This window comes from Gastrolobium bilobum, unplaced genomic scaffold (assembly GCF_033153095.1).
Source record: "Gastrolobium bilobum isolate Gb01-03AN ecotype WA unplaced genomic scaffold, APGP_CSIRO_Gbil_v1 utg21167, whole genome shotgun sequence".
Lineage (NCBI taxonomy): Eukaryota > Viridiplantae > Streptophyta > Magnoliopsida > Fabales > Fabaceae > Gastrolobium > Gastrolobium bilobum.
Genome location: NW_026898371.1, coordinates 8,229 through 30,283, shown reverse-complemented (window position 1 = coordinate 30,283; position 22,055 = coordinate 8,229). Strand labels below are relative to the sequence as shown.

Here is a 22,055-nt window from a genome sequence, read left to right as displayed (position 1 = left end):
AAATTGATTGCCATTTTGTCCGGGAAAGGTTGGTTTCTAAGACGATTCGAACTACTTTTGTTCGTTCTCATTTGCAACTCGCAGACATTTTCACCAAAGCACTTGGTCGTGTTCCATTTCTTGCCGTTCTTTCCAAGTTAGGCATTTCATGTCTTCATGCTCCAACTTGAGGGGGAGTGTTGGAATAGAAGATTCTATATGTTGTTATGATTTGCTGTGATATGTTGTAACCTGTAGTTTGTTAGGATATGTATAACTGAGTCTTATTGTAATTAGGTGTAGTTACTTATCTTTAGGAAGTTGTTTTACTATTTGGTAACAGACTGTTTGGTAACAGCCTATTCTATTTAAGATACATTGATGTACAGTTTTAAATCAATGAAAATACTATCAATTGATACCATTTATCACAATGTATTTTATTATACATGTAATTCTAATCGGTCATCATTCTCCTCTCTGCCCCACCATGCGATTCGTGTTTAGAAAGCAAACACAACGATAGGATCCGTACTCCTTGGCCCACCACAGACCTGCATGGAGTTGTGCAGAACTTGTTTGATTAGGTCAAATGTCGAAAGTTGGCAAATATAGGGGTCATATTTTGAATAATATAGCTATGATCATTTGCTACAATTTAATTGTGGCAATATTTGTTCAAAATATATTCCTTAGACTTGCTAGCATCCCAATCAAGCACATCCCCACAATATCCATGTGGGACTAGTCATCCACCTTGCTCAGTTATTATATTACTTTTATAATATATTTCAAAATTGCATTATTTTGACTTTTTTTTTTAAAAAAAAAACGCATCAGATGGGTTGATCTACCTTTTTGCATATATAGCGAAGAAAGAACAGTTTTTTTTTTTTTGGATATCAAGAACAGTTTTTTTAACCTATTGTGAAACTTGTAATGAGTACAACAAACGTACTGGTCCCATGAAATCAAATTCTGTTACATATACGTTTCTTTTATTTTTTATTTTTTCAAAAGTAAATTCAAAAAATTGTCAAAAATAAGTTTTAGTAGATTAATAAAATATGAAATAAATTATAAAATGCAATAGAATAATGAAAATAAATTATTTCAACAAATTATATGGGTTGCTCTACACTTTATGTTTTTTTGGTACTTCCTCTTATTGTAATTTTACAAAAAAAAAAATTCAAATTATATATTTCAACTTGAAGCTAATATGTTGTTTCTTGTTCAGACATGCAAAGCAAAACCAAAGTGTAATCATTTATTTAACTTTGTTCATTTAAAATCCTACGCTAATATAACTTAGTCCACTTAGCTTATAAAACAATCTGGACAATCTGAAACAGTTAAATTCAACTCACTATGACAGTATGACTTATGAACTGAGCAAGTGATTTTGTATTAATAAGTCATACATAGGAGCGGATCTAAATTAATTTAATTGTGGTGGTAAAAAAGAAAGAACATCATCGATGAATGATTAAATTTTTTAAAAAAAAATATCAACTTCTTTCCAAAAAAAAAAAAAAAAACATAAAAATCATTAAACCCAAATTTATACGACATGACTTTCGTCAACCACATAATAATTAAGTTGCATGTTTGTTTTATTTATTTTTTACGGAAAAATAATATTTATCTTATTACAATCTCTTTTAAGAAACTGCCAAATGGGAAAAAAAAAAATCTCTCTAAATAAGCTAATTTAAACACGCATATATTTTTAACCTTTTAGAGGAGCAATTAAATGAAACGAATGTTTAGACACTAATCCCAACTGTTGTAAAGTTGCATTGGATTGTATAGAGAACATAGCTAAAAGTTTGGAGTTTGAGGATTTTTAAGAAGGGAAAAGTGGTTTACGTATAAAAAAAGGAAAAAATATTTGTGATTTTATAAGACACAATTTTATATTCTTTTAAGTGAAATGATGAGTTTTTGTATATTTGTTAATTTTTTATATTTTCTCTCATTTACAATACTCTCTTTTTCTCTCAAGGTCAATAAATATATATGATTCCTTCATTTAAAATGATATAAAATTATATACTTTAAAATGACAAATATTTTTCCTACCAACAAAACCCACCATAAAATTTGATTAAAATGATAATAGTTTGAGGCAAATTAAGCATTCAACTTTTTAACAAAATGTTCAAGTAGCTACTTTTCTGATCACATACCACAACAGTTAAACAAACAAACTTCCAAGTAACACAACAACCATTTCCTAATATCCTAATTACTGAGCCATATCATCCCTGTTAAAAGTTAAGTGCTGCAACACCACCTCCTGTTTGGTGTCTCGCGGCAAGGATCTCGTCACCATTTTTCATATTGAGCTGAAATCAAGTTACATTAATTAATACAAAAAACAGAACTATAAGTTAGTTGAATAAAAAAAAAAGGAACTATAAGTAAAAGATCTAAATATTGAACAGCAGCCATTGAAATAAAATTAAAAAATAGAGATTGACATAAAAAAAACCCCAAAAACCTTTGTGTGGCAAGTTACGAAAAATAAAGAAAGAAACTAACCTTTTTTGGTGTATGACGTTTCCCATTAACATAAGAACCTTCATATAAAAAATTCATGGTCTCAAATTCCAAGTTCAATCGGTGACAGTAATCTCTGAATACCCTAATTAACTTGCTGTCTTGATTCACCTTGAAGAACAACTGACGCCCATCCTACAGTTGAATGAAGACAAACAGAATTGTAAACAATAGGTGAAGAAAAATGTGAGAACTAAAATTTTGTAAGGCATTATTGATATTCTAAGGTATAACACTACTATTAAATCCAAACAAGCCTAAGACATCTTAAATTCTGATAGATTGCACAAAACTCAAGGCAGAACAATTGATAAATGCAGGAAAATAGTATATAATATAATAAGTAATGCCAATATAAAAAAAACAACCCAAGTATATCATAAATAAATAAAGAGAAATATTTTTCTCAAGTTACATCAATTTTTTTATCTCATGTCACAGACACATCGCAATTCGAGTCAGCATTTCTTTTTCTTTTCTTTTAACCATGGGACCCACCCAATTATGTCTCTACATGAGATAATACTATCTCATGTAGCATGAGAAAAGCATTGCCCATAAATAAAGTATGGGTAATGTTTTTCTTATGTCATTGGAGAGAGCTTACCTCATGCCATAGACCCTTCGAAATTTGAGCCATCAATTTTTATTTTTTTTTTCTTTTTGTTATAGTATAGGACCCACTTGAAGATGTCTCTATAGGAGATAGTCTCGTCTCCAATGACATAAGAAAAAGCAATCCCATAAAGTATACATTTAAAGGTTTTACATTCTAGAATAACCATTTGCAGGCTTCATTTAATTATCACTATAGAGTATAGACTCAAGATTAAACGAACAATAGATTATCAAAAAAAAAAACAGAAGAAGAAAAAAAGCAACAAAGAAAGGATTATCAAGAAAAATAGATCATTGGAAAAAGAGCCATAAATACCTGACCCCTGATTGAGAAAGCGACATAGATAATATCAGCAGCCACTTCATCTGGGTTCTTTCTCTTGCCAACTCTGCCATTGGAAGCCATGGTAATCTGCACACATTATCAGAGAGTTGTAAGATCTAACCACCCAGATGGGAAAAAAAAAACAAACTTTTTTATTATAACTTTAAGGAACAAAAACAAAAACAAAAAACTAAGGTCCCATTATCATGTAGCATTTGAAAATTGCAAAAAAACTTTTGAGTCTCTGCATCTGGTGGCATAACCAGCAAAACAATGACAAAAGAAAAAGAAAAATAACCATTTTTCTGTCAACAAAGTGAAACAAAAAACAAAAACTCCAAAACCACACCATGTTGAAGATGGGTAAAGAAAGATGGAGGGAAAAAAGAAAACACGAACCAAAAGAGAAGAACAGAAAAAGACCAAGAGCTTTCTGGTGTCGTGTGTTGAAAATAAGTTGAAAGCATTGATATGCTTGTGCTTGTTGTAGTGTTTGTTTGAGCAAGGAGCAGTTGTCAGTTTCTAAAAGAGGTTAATGACAGAGAAAAAGTCTTTATTAGTTGATTTCAGTTTCCATTTTCAACTTAAAGTCTAATATACACTGCTATATCGAAATAGAGAGCATTTTCAAGTCCGCCTCGTGATTGTGACACCCATGTTAACATGGGATATGTTAGGTGTCCGTGTCCCTGCTCCGGGGATGTACTTGTTATAGTTTTTGTTTGTATTATATTTACCTCACGTTACAAGTTACTCGATTTATAAAATAACTATAAATAGAATTAAAAAATTCTAACCGCAGTCATTCATGGACTCATTCTGCCGACCCCGATGACTAAGGTCCTCATCAACATGTGAAGTATGAGTCATACCCAACAATTGTGTACCCTGATAACATGGGATATGTTAGGTATATCACTACTCATGGGATGTGCATATAAGCTGTAATTTTAAAATTCCTCCAAAAAAAAAGAAATATAGAGCATTTTTTTATGCTTTGTGATCATCATTGATATGGTGGTCCTTTTTTGAAAATGTGAAAGGCAGAAAGGAAAAGAGTAAATAGCAAAGATAAAAAGGAGAAAAAAAATTGATCTTGTGAGAATGACGACCCAGTTTTGGAAATTCCTGTACCTTAAAAAATATTTCCTATGGAAATAATGTTGATGTCAGAAGCTATGTTAAGTAATACAGTCTCCACATTTGAAAATCTGTCTAGGAGGGAATCAATTCCTTTGTGATATAGCATTATGATAGTTGTTAAGTCACTGTTATCGATTCCGAATGTAGTTACTGATATTAATATTAATGTATAATTAGTTAGAAGCTCTATCTTGCACTTTGAAAATGAAAGCCTTTGATATTGTTCACAAACCACTAACAAAATATTACATGTACGTAGGCAAGAGAAACAAAACACTATTATTAGTATGCAAAAGCATTGTATATGAAATTATATAAAAAAAAAAATTATAATCATTTAGTTTTTCCAAACTCTGAAATAAACTTAATTACTATTCTATCCTAGGGATAGAAATGTTTAGTCAAAACTAGTATGTTGATCTTTGACTAATATGTATTTGAAAACTGGCGTGAAAATGCTGCCTCGAAGAGAACCAATTCCCTTTCTGATATAGCATTATGATAGTTGTTAAGTCACTGTTATCAATTCCGAATGTAGTTATTGAATTTAACCTATAGTTAATTACAAGCTGTATATTGCATTTTGAAAATAAAAGCCATTGATATTTTTCACAAACCTTTACAAAATATTACACGTACGATGGCAAGAGAAACAAAACACTATTATTAGTACGCAAAAGCATTGTATAAGAATTTATAAAATAAAAATTATAATAATATAATTTTACCAAACTCTGAAATTAACTTAATTATGAAAAAAAAATGTGAGTTTGCTTCAACCCATGGTTTACGAGTAAAGTTGGTTAATAGCCCCAGCCTACAATGTTTTAATAATAAACAGTTCGATTGAGTTGACTCACGTTTTATACTTGTTATAAAAAATGCCAATTCATACTGGACTCCTATTTACTTGTCAACCCATTTTATTTATTTTTTAAAACACATTTACTAATTTTTTTAAGGGTGTGGTGTTTGTCATTTTAAATGACAAATACTTTTCCTTTTTTTAATATAAATTATAAAGGATTTTACACACTATTCGGTCATTCAAGAAATTGAATTTATTTGGATTTGAATTGTTGTTATTATTATTGAGCATGCTACTAGAAAAGTTAATATAAGGGATGTAATGTTTTTTTACCGCATAACATCAGTAAAAAATATTAGTATTTTTAAAAATACCTGAGAATCAAAAGAATCGAATGAGTTATTTTTTCGTTATCTACTAGTATTTTTTTAAACTTTTTATGCCTTAAAATTCATTTATAAAAAATTAAAATAGATTAGTGTTTGTCCTTTTAAAGAATATAAAATTAAGAGAAATTTATGCTTATTATTATTTTAGCCTCACTACTCTTACTACCTGATAGATTACCGATAGATCAATTTGAAATCAACATTTTAAATTAATCCAATGATAAATTAACATTTTAAATTTATCCAATAATAACCAAGAATAGTGAGGTTAAAATAGTAGTAAATATAACCGCTTTCATATAATTATGTTATTTAATATTTTAGCCAAAATTACTGTATTTTATGACGAGAGAAACAAAAATCAAAATGAAAAAAAGGGAATCTTTTTTTAAATTTAAATATTAAATTAAAAATATTAATTTTAACTAAAATTATTATCCAAGACATATTTTTCCCAAAAAGTAAACCATTTCAATTCGTCGAACTGAAGCACTAAACTCGATTCGGTTTCTAATTAAACTACTAAAATCGATTCAGTTCGGCGTAAAAAACCGAATTAAACCATACCAACCCATAATTCCAAATTATGTGCGAGAGGCAATGGATAATTATAATCCATCATCATTCTCCTATGCCCCACCATCTGTGTTTAGAAATGTCAGCAATCGCATTGCGACGTGACGATGAAAGAAATTAAAAATTTAAAAACAATAAAATCATTATCAAGGTTTATTTGAAAAAAGTTGAAAAAATCCTTTTATTTCAGAAAATTGGTTTTTGAAATAGAAAATGAATTTCAGACTAGATTACGAGTAAGGAAGGTGTTAGTACTCTACACTATCCGTTTAAAAAATGATTACCTTAAATTTATTGTGCAAATTATTGATAAGATTTTAAATATTTATTTCACCACAAAGAATTAAACAAAAATAATTAAAGAAAAGAAAACTAATTTTTGAAAAATTTATTTTTGCGCTTGACACGGAGAGTCCCGCTCTGACGTATCCCTCGATACAATAGGGAACTCAAAACTACGTCGTTATGTAAAAAATATTTATATGTTGATTGATTTTAATTTTTGAAATAATTCATTTTAAAGAAAATCATTGGAAAGTTTTGGCTTTTATGATTTACATTTATTTCAATAATTCTTATTTTTATTATTGTAAGTTTTACAGTAAATTTTGAATCACCAAGTCGTCACGGCTAAAATGATTCAAAAGACTATGAGATTAACAAGTTGTCTCAACTCAGCTAATCCTTTTAAAATAATTTTATGTTATTATTGTAAATTTTATGGTAAATTTAAATGAATTTAGAATCACTAAGCCATTACAACGACTAAAATGAGCCAAAAAAAAATACACAAGATTAACAAGCCGTCACGGTTAAATTACCCCTTTGTTAAAACTCTTAATATTTTGAGTTTTATTATCAAAGATTTTAGATAAATTTAGAATCATCAAGTCGCTAAAATAAACCAAAAAGTTATAAGATTAATAAAGTGTCATGTTTAAATTAATCCCCATAATTAATAGAAAACTAAACTTCTTTATTCTTTATTATTTATTTTTTAAAATTAACCCTTATTATCATTATTATTATTATTGTTGTTGTTGTTTCACTTCTATACATTAAACCAGTGTACTCTTTAAGAATAGAATTATATATCATGCTTTCTCTAAAGCGGTCCAATAAAAAAGGTACAAGGCCATAAAAATAAAATACATGCTGGAAATGAAATAATAATAATAATAATAATAATAAAAATTATTCATAAATAAATAAAAACCCCATTATTTTAATCTTTCACTTTCATTGTTCAGCAACTTCACATTAATGCAAACAAAGAACAAAGCTGTGCATGGTTGCGTGTAAGATTAGATATACGTACTCTTCCTTTTGATTTCATCATATTTTTGCAAATAAACAATGTGTTTATTAATTCTCATGTTGAAGGAGAATTGAAATCTTATGTTATAGAGATAAAAAGTATGTGGAATCTATGTGTTAAAAAAAATTACATGTAAAACCCATGTCAGCACAGAAATCGAATAGTGTGTAAAAAAATTATAATTATGTAGTTAAATAAAAATTATAAAATCCATAAAAATACTAAGCTAGGTGTAGATGGTAAACTCCAATAAAAAAAGAAAGTAGCATACGGGCCCACATATTTATCAAAGTTAAACCAAGTTCCAAATTCAAAGCCACGTAATGGTTAAAATGGCATCTTCCTATCTCCACCTAATAACACATACTATAGCTATCAAAATAATAAAAAGGTCAAATAGAAAAAAAAATAAAAATAAAATACTATAATAATAAAGTTAAAGCATAATGGAAATGAACAAGATTTTTTGGAGCGTTTAGTAGAGAAGAATTTTTTTTTTATTCGAGAATTTCAATTTTTAAAAATATAATTTTTACATTCAATTTATAATAATATTCAAAAATTAAAAAGTTAAAAAAAATCAGTTTCTCAGAAATTCTGAAAAATATCGCATACCAAACACCCCGCACGAAAAGCTCAGATGTGTTGGAGTGGAGATTCTGGCGTGGTGGTAGACAGCGGTGTAGCTCTAGCGACGGAGTCATTTTAAATGACGTATCCCAGAAATCCTGAATATTACTTGTTGCTTTTTCTTTTTGAGTAAAGAAAAAAAATTTATTAAATGAAATCAGAAATAAAAGAACGGACACATATTTAGTGCTTACAACAAAGAAAACACAACAATAGGATCTGTACTCGTCCGCCCACCACAGACCTGCGTGAAGTTGTGCAGAACTTGTTTGATTAGGTCACATGTTAGCTAGAACATGTTACGATTTAGTCGTCACTAGTATTTGTTCAAAATATAATCCTCCAATTCAGCTCATCCGGCACAATATCCATGTGGGCCTGGTCATCTATCTTGCCCAATTATTATATTACTTTCATAATATATTTCAAAATTACATTATTCCAATATTTTTTTATAAAAAATGCACATCAGATGGGTTGATCACCTTTTTGCATATATAGTAAAGAAAGGAGCAGTTTTTTTTCAACCTATTGTGAAACTTGTAACGAGTACAAACAAACGTACAGGTCCCATGAAATCAAATTCTATTACATATACGTTTCTTTTTTTTTTTTATTATTATTTTTTCAAAAGTTAGTTAAAAAAATTGGGAAAAATATTAGTTTTTTTAGTTTTACTTTTTTTTCCTTAAAAAAGGAAAATTCAATCCCGCACTAAGGCAAAATTTTAAAAACTTCTTACATCTCCTTTTCTCTAAGAGGGATCTTCACCGTTGATCTCTCCCTCACTCTTTTTGTCTTTTTCACCCTTTTCATCTTTAAAACAAAAGGTTGAGATCTCCTGGAGTAAACTCAGCAAAACGTGAAAGTTTCTCCAAAAATTGTCTCATACATGATATCCCTGCAGGAATATTTCTGACATTTTTGTCCTTCACAAAGAACAATATTTTCTACAGTAAGAGTAAACTTTTGAAGAAGGCAGTGGTGAAGCTTATGCTTTGTGATTGAAAAGTTACGGATTCAAATTCAGAAAACAGCTTGTTTGTAATTATACAATGATAAAAGTGTATACAAGAATTTTCTCACTCTACTCTCATCAGTGGGGGTTTAATAAGGAGTGATTTTTCACTGACCCTGATTAGTTTGGAATAAAAGTAATATTGATGTTCATATTGAAGACTAAACTTTTGAAAAGAATACCAAATCTATTATAAAAGTATGCCTCATCAGCCTCAATTTTGATAACAATGCTACATTGGAAGGTGCCCCAAAAAAATTTGCACCCGTGCAAGGAATTAAAAAAAAAAAATCAATTTACAGAAAAGATACAGGTGAGACAAAAATACTAGATCAAGTTGTCTATAAAAGCTGAAGACTGGATAGTCCTTAAAAGCTCCCTCAAATTAGCCAATACATGGCGTGGTCCCAAACTCTTGACACCAATGAAATTCAAAAGCTGTTCTAAATCCTACAATCAGAAAAGCACGAGGGAAAGGAGCAGTAAGTCAAGGTTAATTAGAACGGATATTTATACACAGTAGTATAGCTGTATAGACATGAAATCCCGCTCAGTCAAAGAGTAGGAAGCTGCAAACACATGCTGCATATTTGAGATAACACAAGCAAAATGCTTAATCAATCTACTTGACAACATCAATGCAAAACGCTTTCAATATGAATGTCAATCTTGCTATTCAATAATTTTACTATTATTAATGTGTGTGTGTGTGTGTATAAATTTTCTTAGAATTCAAGCATCTCATGTAGGCATAGAAAACGGAACTTTTAATCTTTCGTACATGAAATGAAACGAACAAAGGGTTAGGAGAATAAAAAACAGAAGAAAAGTTAACTCTGGTGGAGGAACCCTCCACACTGCCAGTTAGCTAACATACAGTAGGCTTCCTTCTCCTAGTTAACATGGAGGTCTGCCAATTCAGTCTCTGTTCATTACACAGAAAAACAAGAGCAAGGCCAAAATAAGCTCTTAATCAACCAACGTTTTGGATTGCAGAACAAAGTCTAGAAAATGCATGCAATCTTTTGCAAAAAAAAAAAAAAAAAACTATTTCACTATTTCAGTGAAACTGATGTGAACAAAGCCACTAACCTTGGAGAACACACATATCAAAATCAGATCATACAAATACAGGAAGGTATGAAAGTCACCAGTGAATACCAAAAGTCCACAACCCAAACAAATAAATTAAACAATGACAAAGGGGCAGAACTGTCAGTGAACAGATGCACTTAATTGGATCCCCAGGAATTCTGAAGGAAACAATAAGCGGGAGACTTTCCCTGTTAAGTTTTGACATAGTTCAAACAAAGCACTCAAATTTAAATTGCTAGAGAGCAAATATTAAATGAAAATACATACCTTATTTAGCAAGAATATAGCATAAGCTGCTCTTGTTGTGTCTTGACCTTCTAAAAAAAGGGGGAATTCCACATGCTTGGCATTTGTGGAAGATAATGCACTTGATGAAGCTTCAGAAGATGTCAGCACTACTGAAGGTGCATTGTCAATAATATATGAATGAGAGGCGCCCAACCGTATAGGATATCGCAGTGGAACTTGCAAGTATGAGGCTATAAGAGAAACAGCCTGCAAGAAAATCAGTCTAGTAAAATAAAGTTCAACAATTATTAGGTCAACAGTCATCCACGTGTGCTAATAAGAAATACAACACTTGGAAAAACAAAAGTCTGATATATAAAAACACAAGATAAAAAATAAAGTATCAGCACATCAGTTCTGAGGCAAAAAAGGGCCAGGTTAGCACAAAAGCTTACATGTGCAACATATCCTAGGGCAGTAGCAGACCTCTGAATTTCCTTTTTATCAGTGAAAACACTCATCTTCCTAAAAGATAGCATGGTCAAATGCAGACTGTGAATTGTCAAGGATCCTTGATTAACCGGTTTAAGACCTGCAGAAGTTCCTGGGTAATGAAATAAAGGCAACTTTTAACAGTAAAATTCAGAGAAAGAGTTACTTATAAATGCAGTGGATATTATAAAAAAAATTGTGATAATTTAAATTAGCACAAGAGATACTAGACTTAACATTCAAAGAATTGCTATGGACTTCTAATACATCCATGCAATGTTGTAAAACATCCAACTAAAGTCTCTTACCTTAAGAAGAAAAGTAATAAAAAATAAAAATATTATTAATTGATTGGATGAATGAATGTACCAAGGGTTTGCGATTCTGTCAGATGTCTTTCGATTAGAAGGTTACAAATTCAGTATGAGATTTTAAAGCAAGAATAGAATAATAAAATGCCATCATGACAGAGCTCCAAAAGACCTAAATATTCACACTATTCCATAACATCTCCATGTAGAGGGCAACAATGATGACGTCCACAAGTTATAACACTGCTTAAAGAAGACTGCCTTTTGTTCTATGAAAAAGCAAAGAAGAAAGTACCAGATAAGCATCTGCTACTAATCAAGCAGATGCTTTTGTAATTTCTTTCATTTGTCAATAAAAGATAAATTATACATTAAGGAAGTTTTCATGAAACAAAGACTATGGAGAAGCATAAAAAATTTAAAAAAGACGTGAGTGAGGCACACCAGATAGATGAAGTACAGAATGCCAGACACCCTTTTCAACACAAATATACTCTTTTACCGGATGGTTCAGTTATTTAAATTGCAAGCTTCTTCTTTTATATAAGCTCAGTCATTTCTTATCTTAGGAGTCCAATCCACATAGAAAAAGACTATCATTGAGCTATTACCTGCTGGGCTACCTAAAGGATATGCTTCAAGCTCTTGCTCTTGTGCTGGTCCAACCGAGATCTTTACAGGATATAGCATTGAAATTTGAGATGTCATATATTGTTGCCTCATCCTTAGCATCTTCTGCAAGTTTGTCAGCCGAACATAACCATTTTCTTCAGACAGTAATCCTCTCGATTCCTATAATAACAGCATCATTAGCTTTCTAAAATAACAGCAGTAAAATATGACACTATTCCTTTCCCCAAAAGTGAAATAATGGGTGGACAAAGAAATAATGATAACTTGCTAAGATTCAGCAAAATAAATTCCTCAGATGCTATTTCTAACAGGGAACGACATGGAAAAGAAAGGCTTTTTAAAAAATGAGGGCATTTGAAAAAAAACAATGAGGTAATTTCTTAAGCACGGGTGCAAGAGAAACTGAGAAAAGTATACTCTGAATATAAACTCAAAAAAGCAAAAGGGAACAATATTCTGAATGTCAATTGGTAAAACATATATACTGCAATATCAATAAAATGAATCAAATTTTTGAATCAAGAAATCAAAGCATTTCCCTTAGAACTCAAAGCACAAGACACCAATATCACCATGGGTTTAGGCATTAAAAAACTTCCCCCAAACATATTATCACCATGCTAAAAGTACACGTCTGCAGTAGACGAGGGATAAATCACCTTGCAGCAAACACTTTATGCCTTTGAGAGTTCAGACTATGCATAGCATGGGATCTAAGGCTTTACACCTTATAAATTATAAAAAATATGATGAACGTATTATTAGTTATGAGATATAATACAACCAAAGAATGTATAATGACATCCAAGCTATCAATATAAGCAACAACCATTTATTTTTCTTATGATACTAATTTATAGATTGATACTTAGGAAAAGGAAGAAGGAGAATAAGAAGAAAAAACTATTATCGCAAAGCCAAAGACCCACATAGAGGCTGAGATCACTGTTCTTGCAAAGCAGAGAAATTTAAAACTTACATAAAAGATAAAGAAGTGAGAGAAAAATAAAAAATAAATAAATTAATTGATCCCTTCATCAACCCCCCCACCCCTCCGCGGAAAAATAAGAGGACCTATTATTCAATACTGCCAAAGATCAGTTAAGATGCAAACTAAGAACAGCAGAAAAATGAAGTCTGTAGAAAAAGTATCCACATTTAACTAAAACAGGAACTGATCCCTGAACTTCAGGCATTATATTCAATTAAACAAATCATATAATAAAAATGCTGCATATAACTAGACAATAATACCCACTCTTATTCTTGAAACACCTAGACCACCATCAACCCAACATCCATCAAGAAACCATGCAAAACTGCAACATATTTTCCAATAACACGGAGATGTAGCAATAGATTATTGAAAAGAAGTTTTTGTATATTGATATTGAATAAATTACATGAGTGAGTATTTATACAAGAAAGAATCGCTAAGAATGACTAAGCGATGACTAATCAATCCTATCACAATCCTAATCACAATCAATTCTAATCAATCACAATTAATCCTAATCAATCATAATCAATCCTAATCAATCATAATCAATCCTAATTAATAGGAAATAAAAACGGAAACATGTTTGAATTCTAATTTTCTACACTCCCCCTCAAGTTGGGAGGTAAATATTGATCATTCCCAACTTGCCAATCAAGTCTTCGAATGCTGGACGGTGTAGGCCCTTGGTAAGGACATCTGCCGTTTGCTCTTTGGTTGGAACATATATCAAATGCACACTTCCATCATCTAATTTTTCTTTGATGAAGTGACGATCAACTTCCACGTGCTTTGTTCGATCATGATGCACAGGATTTTGAGCAATGCTAACAGCTGCCTTGTTGTCACAATATAGTTTTATTGGTAGGGAATATGAAATCTTCAACTCTTGAAGAAGTCTTCTCAACCAGATTCCTTCACAAACTCCATGAGCTAAAGCTCGAAATTCTGCTTCAGCACTACTTCTTGCAACCACTGTTTGCTTTTTGCTTCTCCAAGTAACAAGATTTCCCCACACATAGGTGCAATAGCCTGAGGTAGATCTTCTGTCTACTGATGAGCCTGCCCAATCTGCATCAGTGTAGATTTCAATTGTCCTTTTATACCCCTTTTTAAAGAATAATCCTCTTCCTGGAGTATTCTTGAGGTATCTAAGCACCCTATAGACTGCACTAAGATGCTTCTCCTTGGGTGAGTGCATGAATTGACTAATCATACTCACCGCAAAGGCAATGTCAGGACGCGTATGAGATAAGTAGATTAGTTTACCAACCAATCGCTGATATTGTTCTTTATCCACCTCATTCCCATCTTCAATACCTAACTTGGTATTAGGTTCCACAGGTGTCTCAGCAGGTTTACACCCTAACATTCCTGTTTCCAACAAAAGATCTAGAACATATTTCTTTTGTGTTAGAGTGATGCCTGTTTTGCTCCTAGCAACTTCCATACCAAGGAAATATTTGAGAGTGCCAAGGTCTTTGAGTTCAAATTGAGCTGCTAGAAATTTCTTCAAGGTGTTCAATTCCTCAATATCATCACCTGTAAGAATTATATCATCTACATATACAATAAGAATAGCAATTTTACCATCCTTAGAGTGTTTGTGGAAGAGAGTATGATCAGTCTGTGCTTGAATGAAGCCTCTTCTTTTGACTGCTTGTGTGAATTTGTCGAACCATTCTCTGGGAGACTGTTTTAATCCATATAGAGACTTTTTTAGTTTACACACTGATCTATTTCCCTTTTCAAAACCAGGTGAAGGATCCATATAGACTTCTTCATGTAAGTCACCATTTAGGAATGCATTCTTCACATCTAACTGTTGCAGAGGCCAATCTAGATTGGCAGCAAGAGATAAGAGAACTCGGATGGTATTGACTTTAGCAACCGGAGCAAAAGTCTCATGATAATCTATCCCATGAGTCTGAGTGAAACCCTTTGCAACCAATCTTGCCTTGTATCTGTTGATGCTATTATCTGCATTGAATTTTATTGTAAACACCCATTTGCATCCTACTGCCTTTTTTCCTTTGGGTAGGGTCACTATCTCCCAAGTTCCATTTCTTTCTAAAGCATTCATTTCTTCAAAGACAGCATCCCTCCATTTTTTATCATTGAGAGCCTCATGTATATTTCTCGGTATCTTTGTACTATCCAACATAGTATTGAAAGCACGAAACCCTGGGGACAACTTTCCATATGAAATATGATTAGAAATAGGATGAGTAGTACAAGATCGAGTACCTTTTCTGAGAGCAATGGGCAAGTGTAGATCATTTTCACCATGACACTCAAGTATTGGGGTGCTGGAACTAGAACATGGTTCAGAATCCTGGCAGTGTAGAGGCTCTGGGTTATTCACACTTTGAGGAGGCTTTCGCCTGCTATAAACTTGTCCCCATTTTGAGGAGGCTCCTGATGGTGAGGATTCTGTAGCTCCCCCTGTTTCCAAAAGTAGAGGTAATACTGTGGCATTAATAGGTTCCCATGACTGATCTTCATCTACTCCTATAGACTCCCCCTGAAGAGAAGTCGAGGGGAAGAAAGGGTCATTCTCAGAAAAAGTGACATCCATAGAGACAAAGACCTTACGAAGAGGGTGAATAACACTTATAGCCACGTTGAGTAGGAGAATAACCAATAAAGACACACTGGAGAGACTTAGGATCAAGCTTAGACCGTTGATGGGAGGGAATATGGACAAATACAACACAACCAAATAACTTGAGAGGTAAGGAGGAGACACCTCGGAAGGAAGGGGAAGATACGAACAAGACTAGAAAGAGGAGACTGAAATTTCAGAATGCGAGATGGCATTCGATTTATCAGATACGAGGCAGTGAGAACTGCCTCTCCCCAAAGATATTTAGGAACACTCGTGGTAAACATAAGAGCCCGAGCAACTTCAAGGAGATGTCGGTTTTTTCTTTCCGCAACTCCGTTTTGTTGGGGGGTGTCAGGACACGAGCTTTGGTGAAGGATGCCATGTTGGGAAAGATATTCTCCAAGAATAGAGTTGAAATACTCTTTGCCATTATCTGTACGAAGAATTTGTATAGCAACTTGGAATTGGGTTTGAACCATGGCATGAAATTTTTTAAACACGGATGCAGCATCGGACTTATCCTTTAGAAGATACACCTAACAAACTCGAGAATGGTCATCAATGAAGGTAATGAACCATCGAGTACCTGAAATATTTTTAACACGGGCTGGACCCCATATGTCGCTATGAATTAAGGAAAATGGGGAAGAGTCATGGTGAACTTTAGAAGGATAATGAGCACGAGTATGCTTGGCAAGTTGACAAATATCAAGAGAAAACAAACTTGGACTTTTATTAATAAATAAGTTTGGCAACAACTTCTGAAGATAAATAAAATTTGGATGGCCTAGCCTACGATGCCACAGCATAACATCATTACATGAATCAAAAGGAAACATAGAGTTTTTTTCTACGAAAACAGCTTCATGAGTCACATCCTCCTCAAAGTAGTAAAGTCCACCATCCTCTCTAGCACTGCCAATCATCCTCTCCGAGTCCTGTTCCTGAAAAACACAACCATGTGGAAAGAATTTAGCAAAGCAATGCAACTCAGAGGTGAGCTTGCTAATGGAAATGAGATTACAAGTCAGAGAAGGAACATAAAGAACTGATGTCAAAGTAATCAGCTCAGAAAGTTTAATGGTTCCGTGTCCCGCAATCTGGGAAAAACTGCCATCGGCGATCTTGACCCGAGAAGGTTCAGAATATGGAGTGTATGAACAAAACAAGCCAAGATTACCTGTCATATGATCAGAGGCTCCAGAATCAAGGATCCAATGATTTTGACTATCAACATGGAAAGTTGTACCTTGCTGGACCACATGACTAGTGGCCTTAGGAGGTTGCTCGTGGTAATAAAAAGAGTGTTTTAAGGAAGCCATGAATAAAAAGAGAAGGGTTGACCGTTGATGAAAAATCAAGTTTTGTAAACTTTTGATCTGACCTCTGGAACAGGAAGGGGAGAAGCCGGCGAGAAGGTCTGTGCAAGTCGCGACGGAAAAAAAACGTCTGGAAGGCGGCGCGTGGTGGCGCGTGCAGCGGCTGACGGCGATGGGTCCAGCGGCGGTCGACTCGTCGGATCCTTCTGAGTCGAATGGTCACCTCACTTTTTTGATCGGAGGTCAGTAAACTAGGTTTCTGTGTTGGACAGATTCAAGGCGGTGTTTAGGAGGTGTTTGACGGTGATGGAAGTGTTTGGATGGTTATTTCAGATTTGAATTAGGGTAGGAACGAACCCGCTCTGATACCATATTGAAAAGAAGTTTTTGTATATTGATATTGAATAAATTACATGAGTGAGTATTTATACAAGAAAGAATCGCTAAGAATGACTAAGCGATGACTAATCAATCCTATCACAATCCTAATCACAATCAATTCTAATCAATCACAATTAATCCTAATCAATCATAATCAATCCTAATCAACCATAATCAATCCTAATTAATAGGAAATAAAAACGGAAACATGTTTGAATTCTAATTTTCTACATAGATGCACAACTCTACAAAGTTCACAAACACAAAAAATAGATACAAAAGATTGTCTGATTGGGTCCAGTCCATGGTAGTTAAAATCCTGATTTAATTCTGCGATTTTACGATTTTTTTTAATCATAACGATTTCATCAAAATTCCAAACGCTTTTACGCTTTTGCGATTTTTTACGGTTTTTTTTACGTTAGGATTTTACGATTTACGATTTTTTATCCTCCTTCCGATTTTAGGTAGAATCCCGATTTTAACTACCATGGTCCAGTCCTCAAACCAACAATTGAACAGACTCTATCAAGAAAGACCAATAAGGTTTTTGTCTTAAAAGAAGCAGGGTAGTATGGAAGTTCTTACTTGATAAAAATGAGTGGGAGAAGGGGGTGCAGCTTGAAAAAAAAAAAAACTTGGAAAAGGACCTTAAAGTAATCAAATCTGATCATTTAGTATAAATAAAACGGAGATGACCAAACATGTATGAACAAGAACAACTCAACTTCCTGATAAATCCTCCTCCAATATAAAAAAATGCAGATGATTTCTAAACCAAAAGACCGTAAAGAAACACCTAAACATGTTGAATACCTATTCAGAATGCCAACCAACTATATACGTGAACTAGAAAGGATAGTACCATCCAAATTATTATCAGGTAAATTGCTGCTAACAATGACTTCAAAATTGAAACTTTCTTATGAATATGAAATGTGTACAATTTGAAAAGCTCCATACATTCTCAGATAAATTAAAAAATAGTAGAAATTAAAATTCAGGGAATTTCAAAGTTGAAACATTGACACTCTCTCTCAGTACTAGTTATCAACCCAGTAGAAGACCCTCCTATCTCTTCCATATATTAAACTCAAGATGTAAACCACAATGGTACACAAAAGGAAGGATTCAATCCATGTGTGCCGTCCCATAGCTACATATTTTTTTCAGGAAGTCTCTTCAAAATTTCTATTAAAAGAAAGAAAAACTGAGACAGACTGCTGAACTTTTAACTTTTAATTATTCCAAAAAGAATAAAAATCAGAGACACTAAATGCACAAGAAAATGTAACATAAATTCACCTGAAGATTTCTGCTAGATACAGAAAGAGCACCCCCAGCCACCAAAAGTGATTGCACTGCACTACTAAGCTGCTCCTCCTGCTTGCTAGCATCCTCCTTTGCCAGTCTGGAACGTATAGACATATTCTCCATCATCATTTTCTTTGATTCCAATTTATGACGCATCTCCTCAAGTTCATTCAACCGACCCAATGATTCAGTATGGACCTGCTCATAAAATCATTGCCCCCTGTCAACCAAACCCAATAATCGGGGCCAAAAAGCATCCTAAGATGAAAACAAAAACAAAAAAGCTTAACAAAACTGACAAGACTGAACTGGTGTGCTAAAATAAAACAGAGTTGTTATTTGGAAAACAAGTGCATTTCCCTTTGTTTGGATATTATGCATCTCATCTTGGGCACTTTAATCAGTTAAGTTTCACGATACACAATAGAAAAGAGTCTAATCACATTGCAATGTTTCTATACCTACTCAGACCAACTCTGTTAAAATATAAAACACAATGATCAATGTGAGGTCAGAGAAAATTCTTAATCTTAAATCCTCTCCTAACAGGTAAATATGCCTCCTAACATAATCAATGCTAAATAGTTCTTTCTCCTTATTTTGATATAAGAGGAAATATTTAAAGGACAGAAGAAGGTGAAAAATCATAGATAAGATGAGTTCATAATATAGCCAAAGGAAAAGGAAAAGGAAAAGGAAAAAAACAGAAACTGAAAAATAGACACATCAGCTTAATGGGGCTCACCTGTCCCTTTCCATAGACCTTACCGCACACAATGCCAAAAGGTAAAATCTAAAAGCATAAATTTATCCACAAGATCAAGTGTATCGTTGATCCATGTTTAGATTGGCCTGTTGACAGTCTAACACAACCCTTCTCTTTTGTCTGGGTTTGGGAATGGCTATGTAAAGTTTGGCAAACAAGCACAACCTTGGCAGAGTTAATCACCCACGAGACCATAAAGAAAAATAATTGGGTAGTTATGTGAAGGGAGAAAAATGATGACCGAAATGGAACTAAAGTGTAGAAGATTAACCAGCAATATCAGGGAGCCAATTAGCTTCTATTTTAGTAGATTATTATACTCTTGTTTATTAATAATTTTGATCAATGGAATGTCGTCCCATTAATTATAAATTATAATTAATAAAAGAGAAATGTAGCCAACGGGGGTTGATTTTTTGTAATGATTGAAGCACATTGCTTGCAAGCACAAAAAAACAACAACTATAAATCCTCGTTGAGGTATGTAGCATGCCTTGGCCTTGTAATGGGTTAGCCTCCTCTCCTTTTTCATTTTTTTATCCCAAAAATAAAAAGAGAAATGAGAGATCATCCAGTCCAACCAGAATACACCTCAACCCCACTAGATAGTGATTGACTTTGAAGTCTCTCAGCAACCAACTTCAAATACCATTAAAAAGAAAAACACTAGTTGTACCTATGGATCTGCTTATAAGGAGAACCCTAAATGGAAGATGAGTCACAAAGGAGTGATAAATTGGAAAATAAATAGTTTGATTCTAATCTTATGATTAACGCAATCACATTTAACACCACAAATTTGTCTCTCTTCCCAAAATCCAATTCCTGTAGCCAATAATTTTATTGAATCAAATATAGAAGGTAGTTTAATTCCCCAAACGAGTTTATATTCTCTACGAGACCAAAAGGGCTTTTTCCCTCTTGCTTTCAAATTTTAACTTCTTTTTCATTTACAGTTAATTCATAAACAGCACAAATACAATTTCCGAATTCCGAAAAACCAAGGGTAACTTAGACCAGGTTTTGCGTTTAGCAATCGCTAAAACCCTACCTGGATGAGTGTCTCGAGCTTCTGCTGAAGGCTTCGCTTCTTCTCCTTAGCTTCGTTGAGTGCAGAAGAAAGGCTCGCCAACGTCGCAAGATCGTGCTCAAAGTCCTCCCACTCAATCACTTTCACATCGTCTGGATCATTCGTCGTCGTCTTCCGCAATGAGAGATTTTGGTTTGGTTCCATGAGGGATCGACCTCATCATCGTCCTGGAGTGGTTAATCACGGTCTGAAGCTCATCGACCCCTCTTCTTATGTTCCTAATTTTCTCGGGAAAATGGTCTGATTTTCTCGGCAAAAGAAGAAAATGTGCGCCTTCGAGGATCTTGCAAGAGTTAGGTTTTCTGTTGGAGTAACCGCATATTATTTGGACACGTGCAACGCGTGCATGATACTTTTACCCTCCAAAATCTGCTTCGAAGTTTTTGGTATGTTAGAAAACATAAAGGAGATAGAGTGAAAATATTTATTTTAATTTTAATTTTTAAAAAAGGTCGAGGATAAAAAAACAATTGAAAAATTACTAGGCAATAAATTTGAAGACATTTTTTTGTCCATACTTACACCACTCAAGCAAAAATACCAATCATTACCACCTACCAAATAAAAAATACCAATCATTTCTTCCCGCAATATCGATACGTTAATTTTAAAAAATATTATTTTTTGACAAGTTGGGACACGTTTTGATATTAGATAATGAGGAAGGTTAGAGTTAAAATTTTTTTTTTACAACCTCTTACAACCATATCTTAACACCATTGATTTCCGTCAATCAACGATTATCATTTATTATGAATTAATAATTAATTAATGAGTTTAATTAGTGAAAATCATAACCGTTGATTGGCAAAAATCAACGGTGTTAAAATATGATAGTAAGAGGTTATTAAAAAAAAAAAAAAATATCCAATGAGTGCAGCTCAGTTGGTAACTTGGCGCTGAGTTAGTGGGGGTTGGACATGTGTTCGATTCCCGCTGAATGCATTCTTGGGGAAGGGGCTGAACCTTTAGCCATCACTGTTCCCCCGCACTCCGGATTAGTCTCATAGCCAGCTCAAAGAGTCGAAGCTCGTGGGGATACCGGAGGGAGCCAACTCGTCTCAAAGAGATAATTAGGGTTGGGTAACTCCAAAAAAAAAAAAAGAGGTTATTAAAAAAAAAAGTTATAAATATAACTTACGTCGTAAATAATATTTTTAATATATATAATATAATATATATTTACTACATATAACAGCCCATAATAAGTCATATAACCAATCAAATATTCAAATTTCATAACATAAATATAAACAAAAAAAAAGTTCATACCTTTTTAATTTTTTATGTAAAATTTTATAATAGAAAAAAATTAATTTATAAATTATTTTTTTTAGTTAGTTAATAAAATAAAATTAAGATCTAATAAAAACGTGTCGAAGCAATGACCGCGTGTCGAAAAAACGTGCCAGAGCATTGATCGCGTGACCCAAAATATTGACCGGATGTCGG

The 22,055-nt window shown here is 33.1% G+C and overlaps 2 protein-coding genes across 3 annotated transcripts; both read right to left on the bottom strand.

Annotated features, from left to right (window-relative positions):
* Nucleotides 1-2,252: 2,252 nt before the first annotated feature.
* On the bottom strand, nt 2,253-3,568 carry LOC133315417 (small ubiquitin-related modifier 2-like). The gene is made up of 3 exons (XM_061517045.1): nt 3,479-3,568; nt 2,527-2,679; nt 2,253-2,330 (listed from the first exon to the last, which is right to left on the bottom strand). Exons 1-3 carry the CDS (start codon nt 3,566-3,568, stop codon nt 2,253-2,255), a joined length of 321 nt encoding a protein of 106 aa, XP_061373029.1.
* A 6,007-nt stretch (nt 3,569-9,575) lies between these two features.
* On the bottom strand, nt 9,576-20,893 carry LOC133315426 (vacuolar protein sorting 38). Of its 2 annotated transcripts, none has more exons than XM_061517057.1 (6): nt 20,565-20,893; nt 18,739-18,945; nt 12,107-12,287; nt 11,148-11,296; nt 10,732-10,959; nt 9,576-9,819 (listed from the first exon to the last, which is right to left on the bottom strand). In XM_061517057.1, exons 1-6 carry the CDS (start codon nt 20,745-20,747, stop codon nt 9,697-9,699), a joined length of 1,071 nt encoding a protein of 356 aa, XP_061373041.1. In that variant the 5' UTR covers nt 20,748-20,893; the 3' UTR covers nt 9,576-9,696. The 2 variants fall into 2 exon arrangements, with proteins under 2 accessions (XP_061373041.1, XP_061373042.1); XM_061517058.1 differs by having other exon boundaries at nt 11,148-11,284.
* Nucleotides 20,894-22,055: the final 1,162 nt, after the last annotated feature.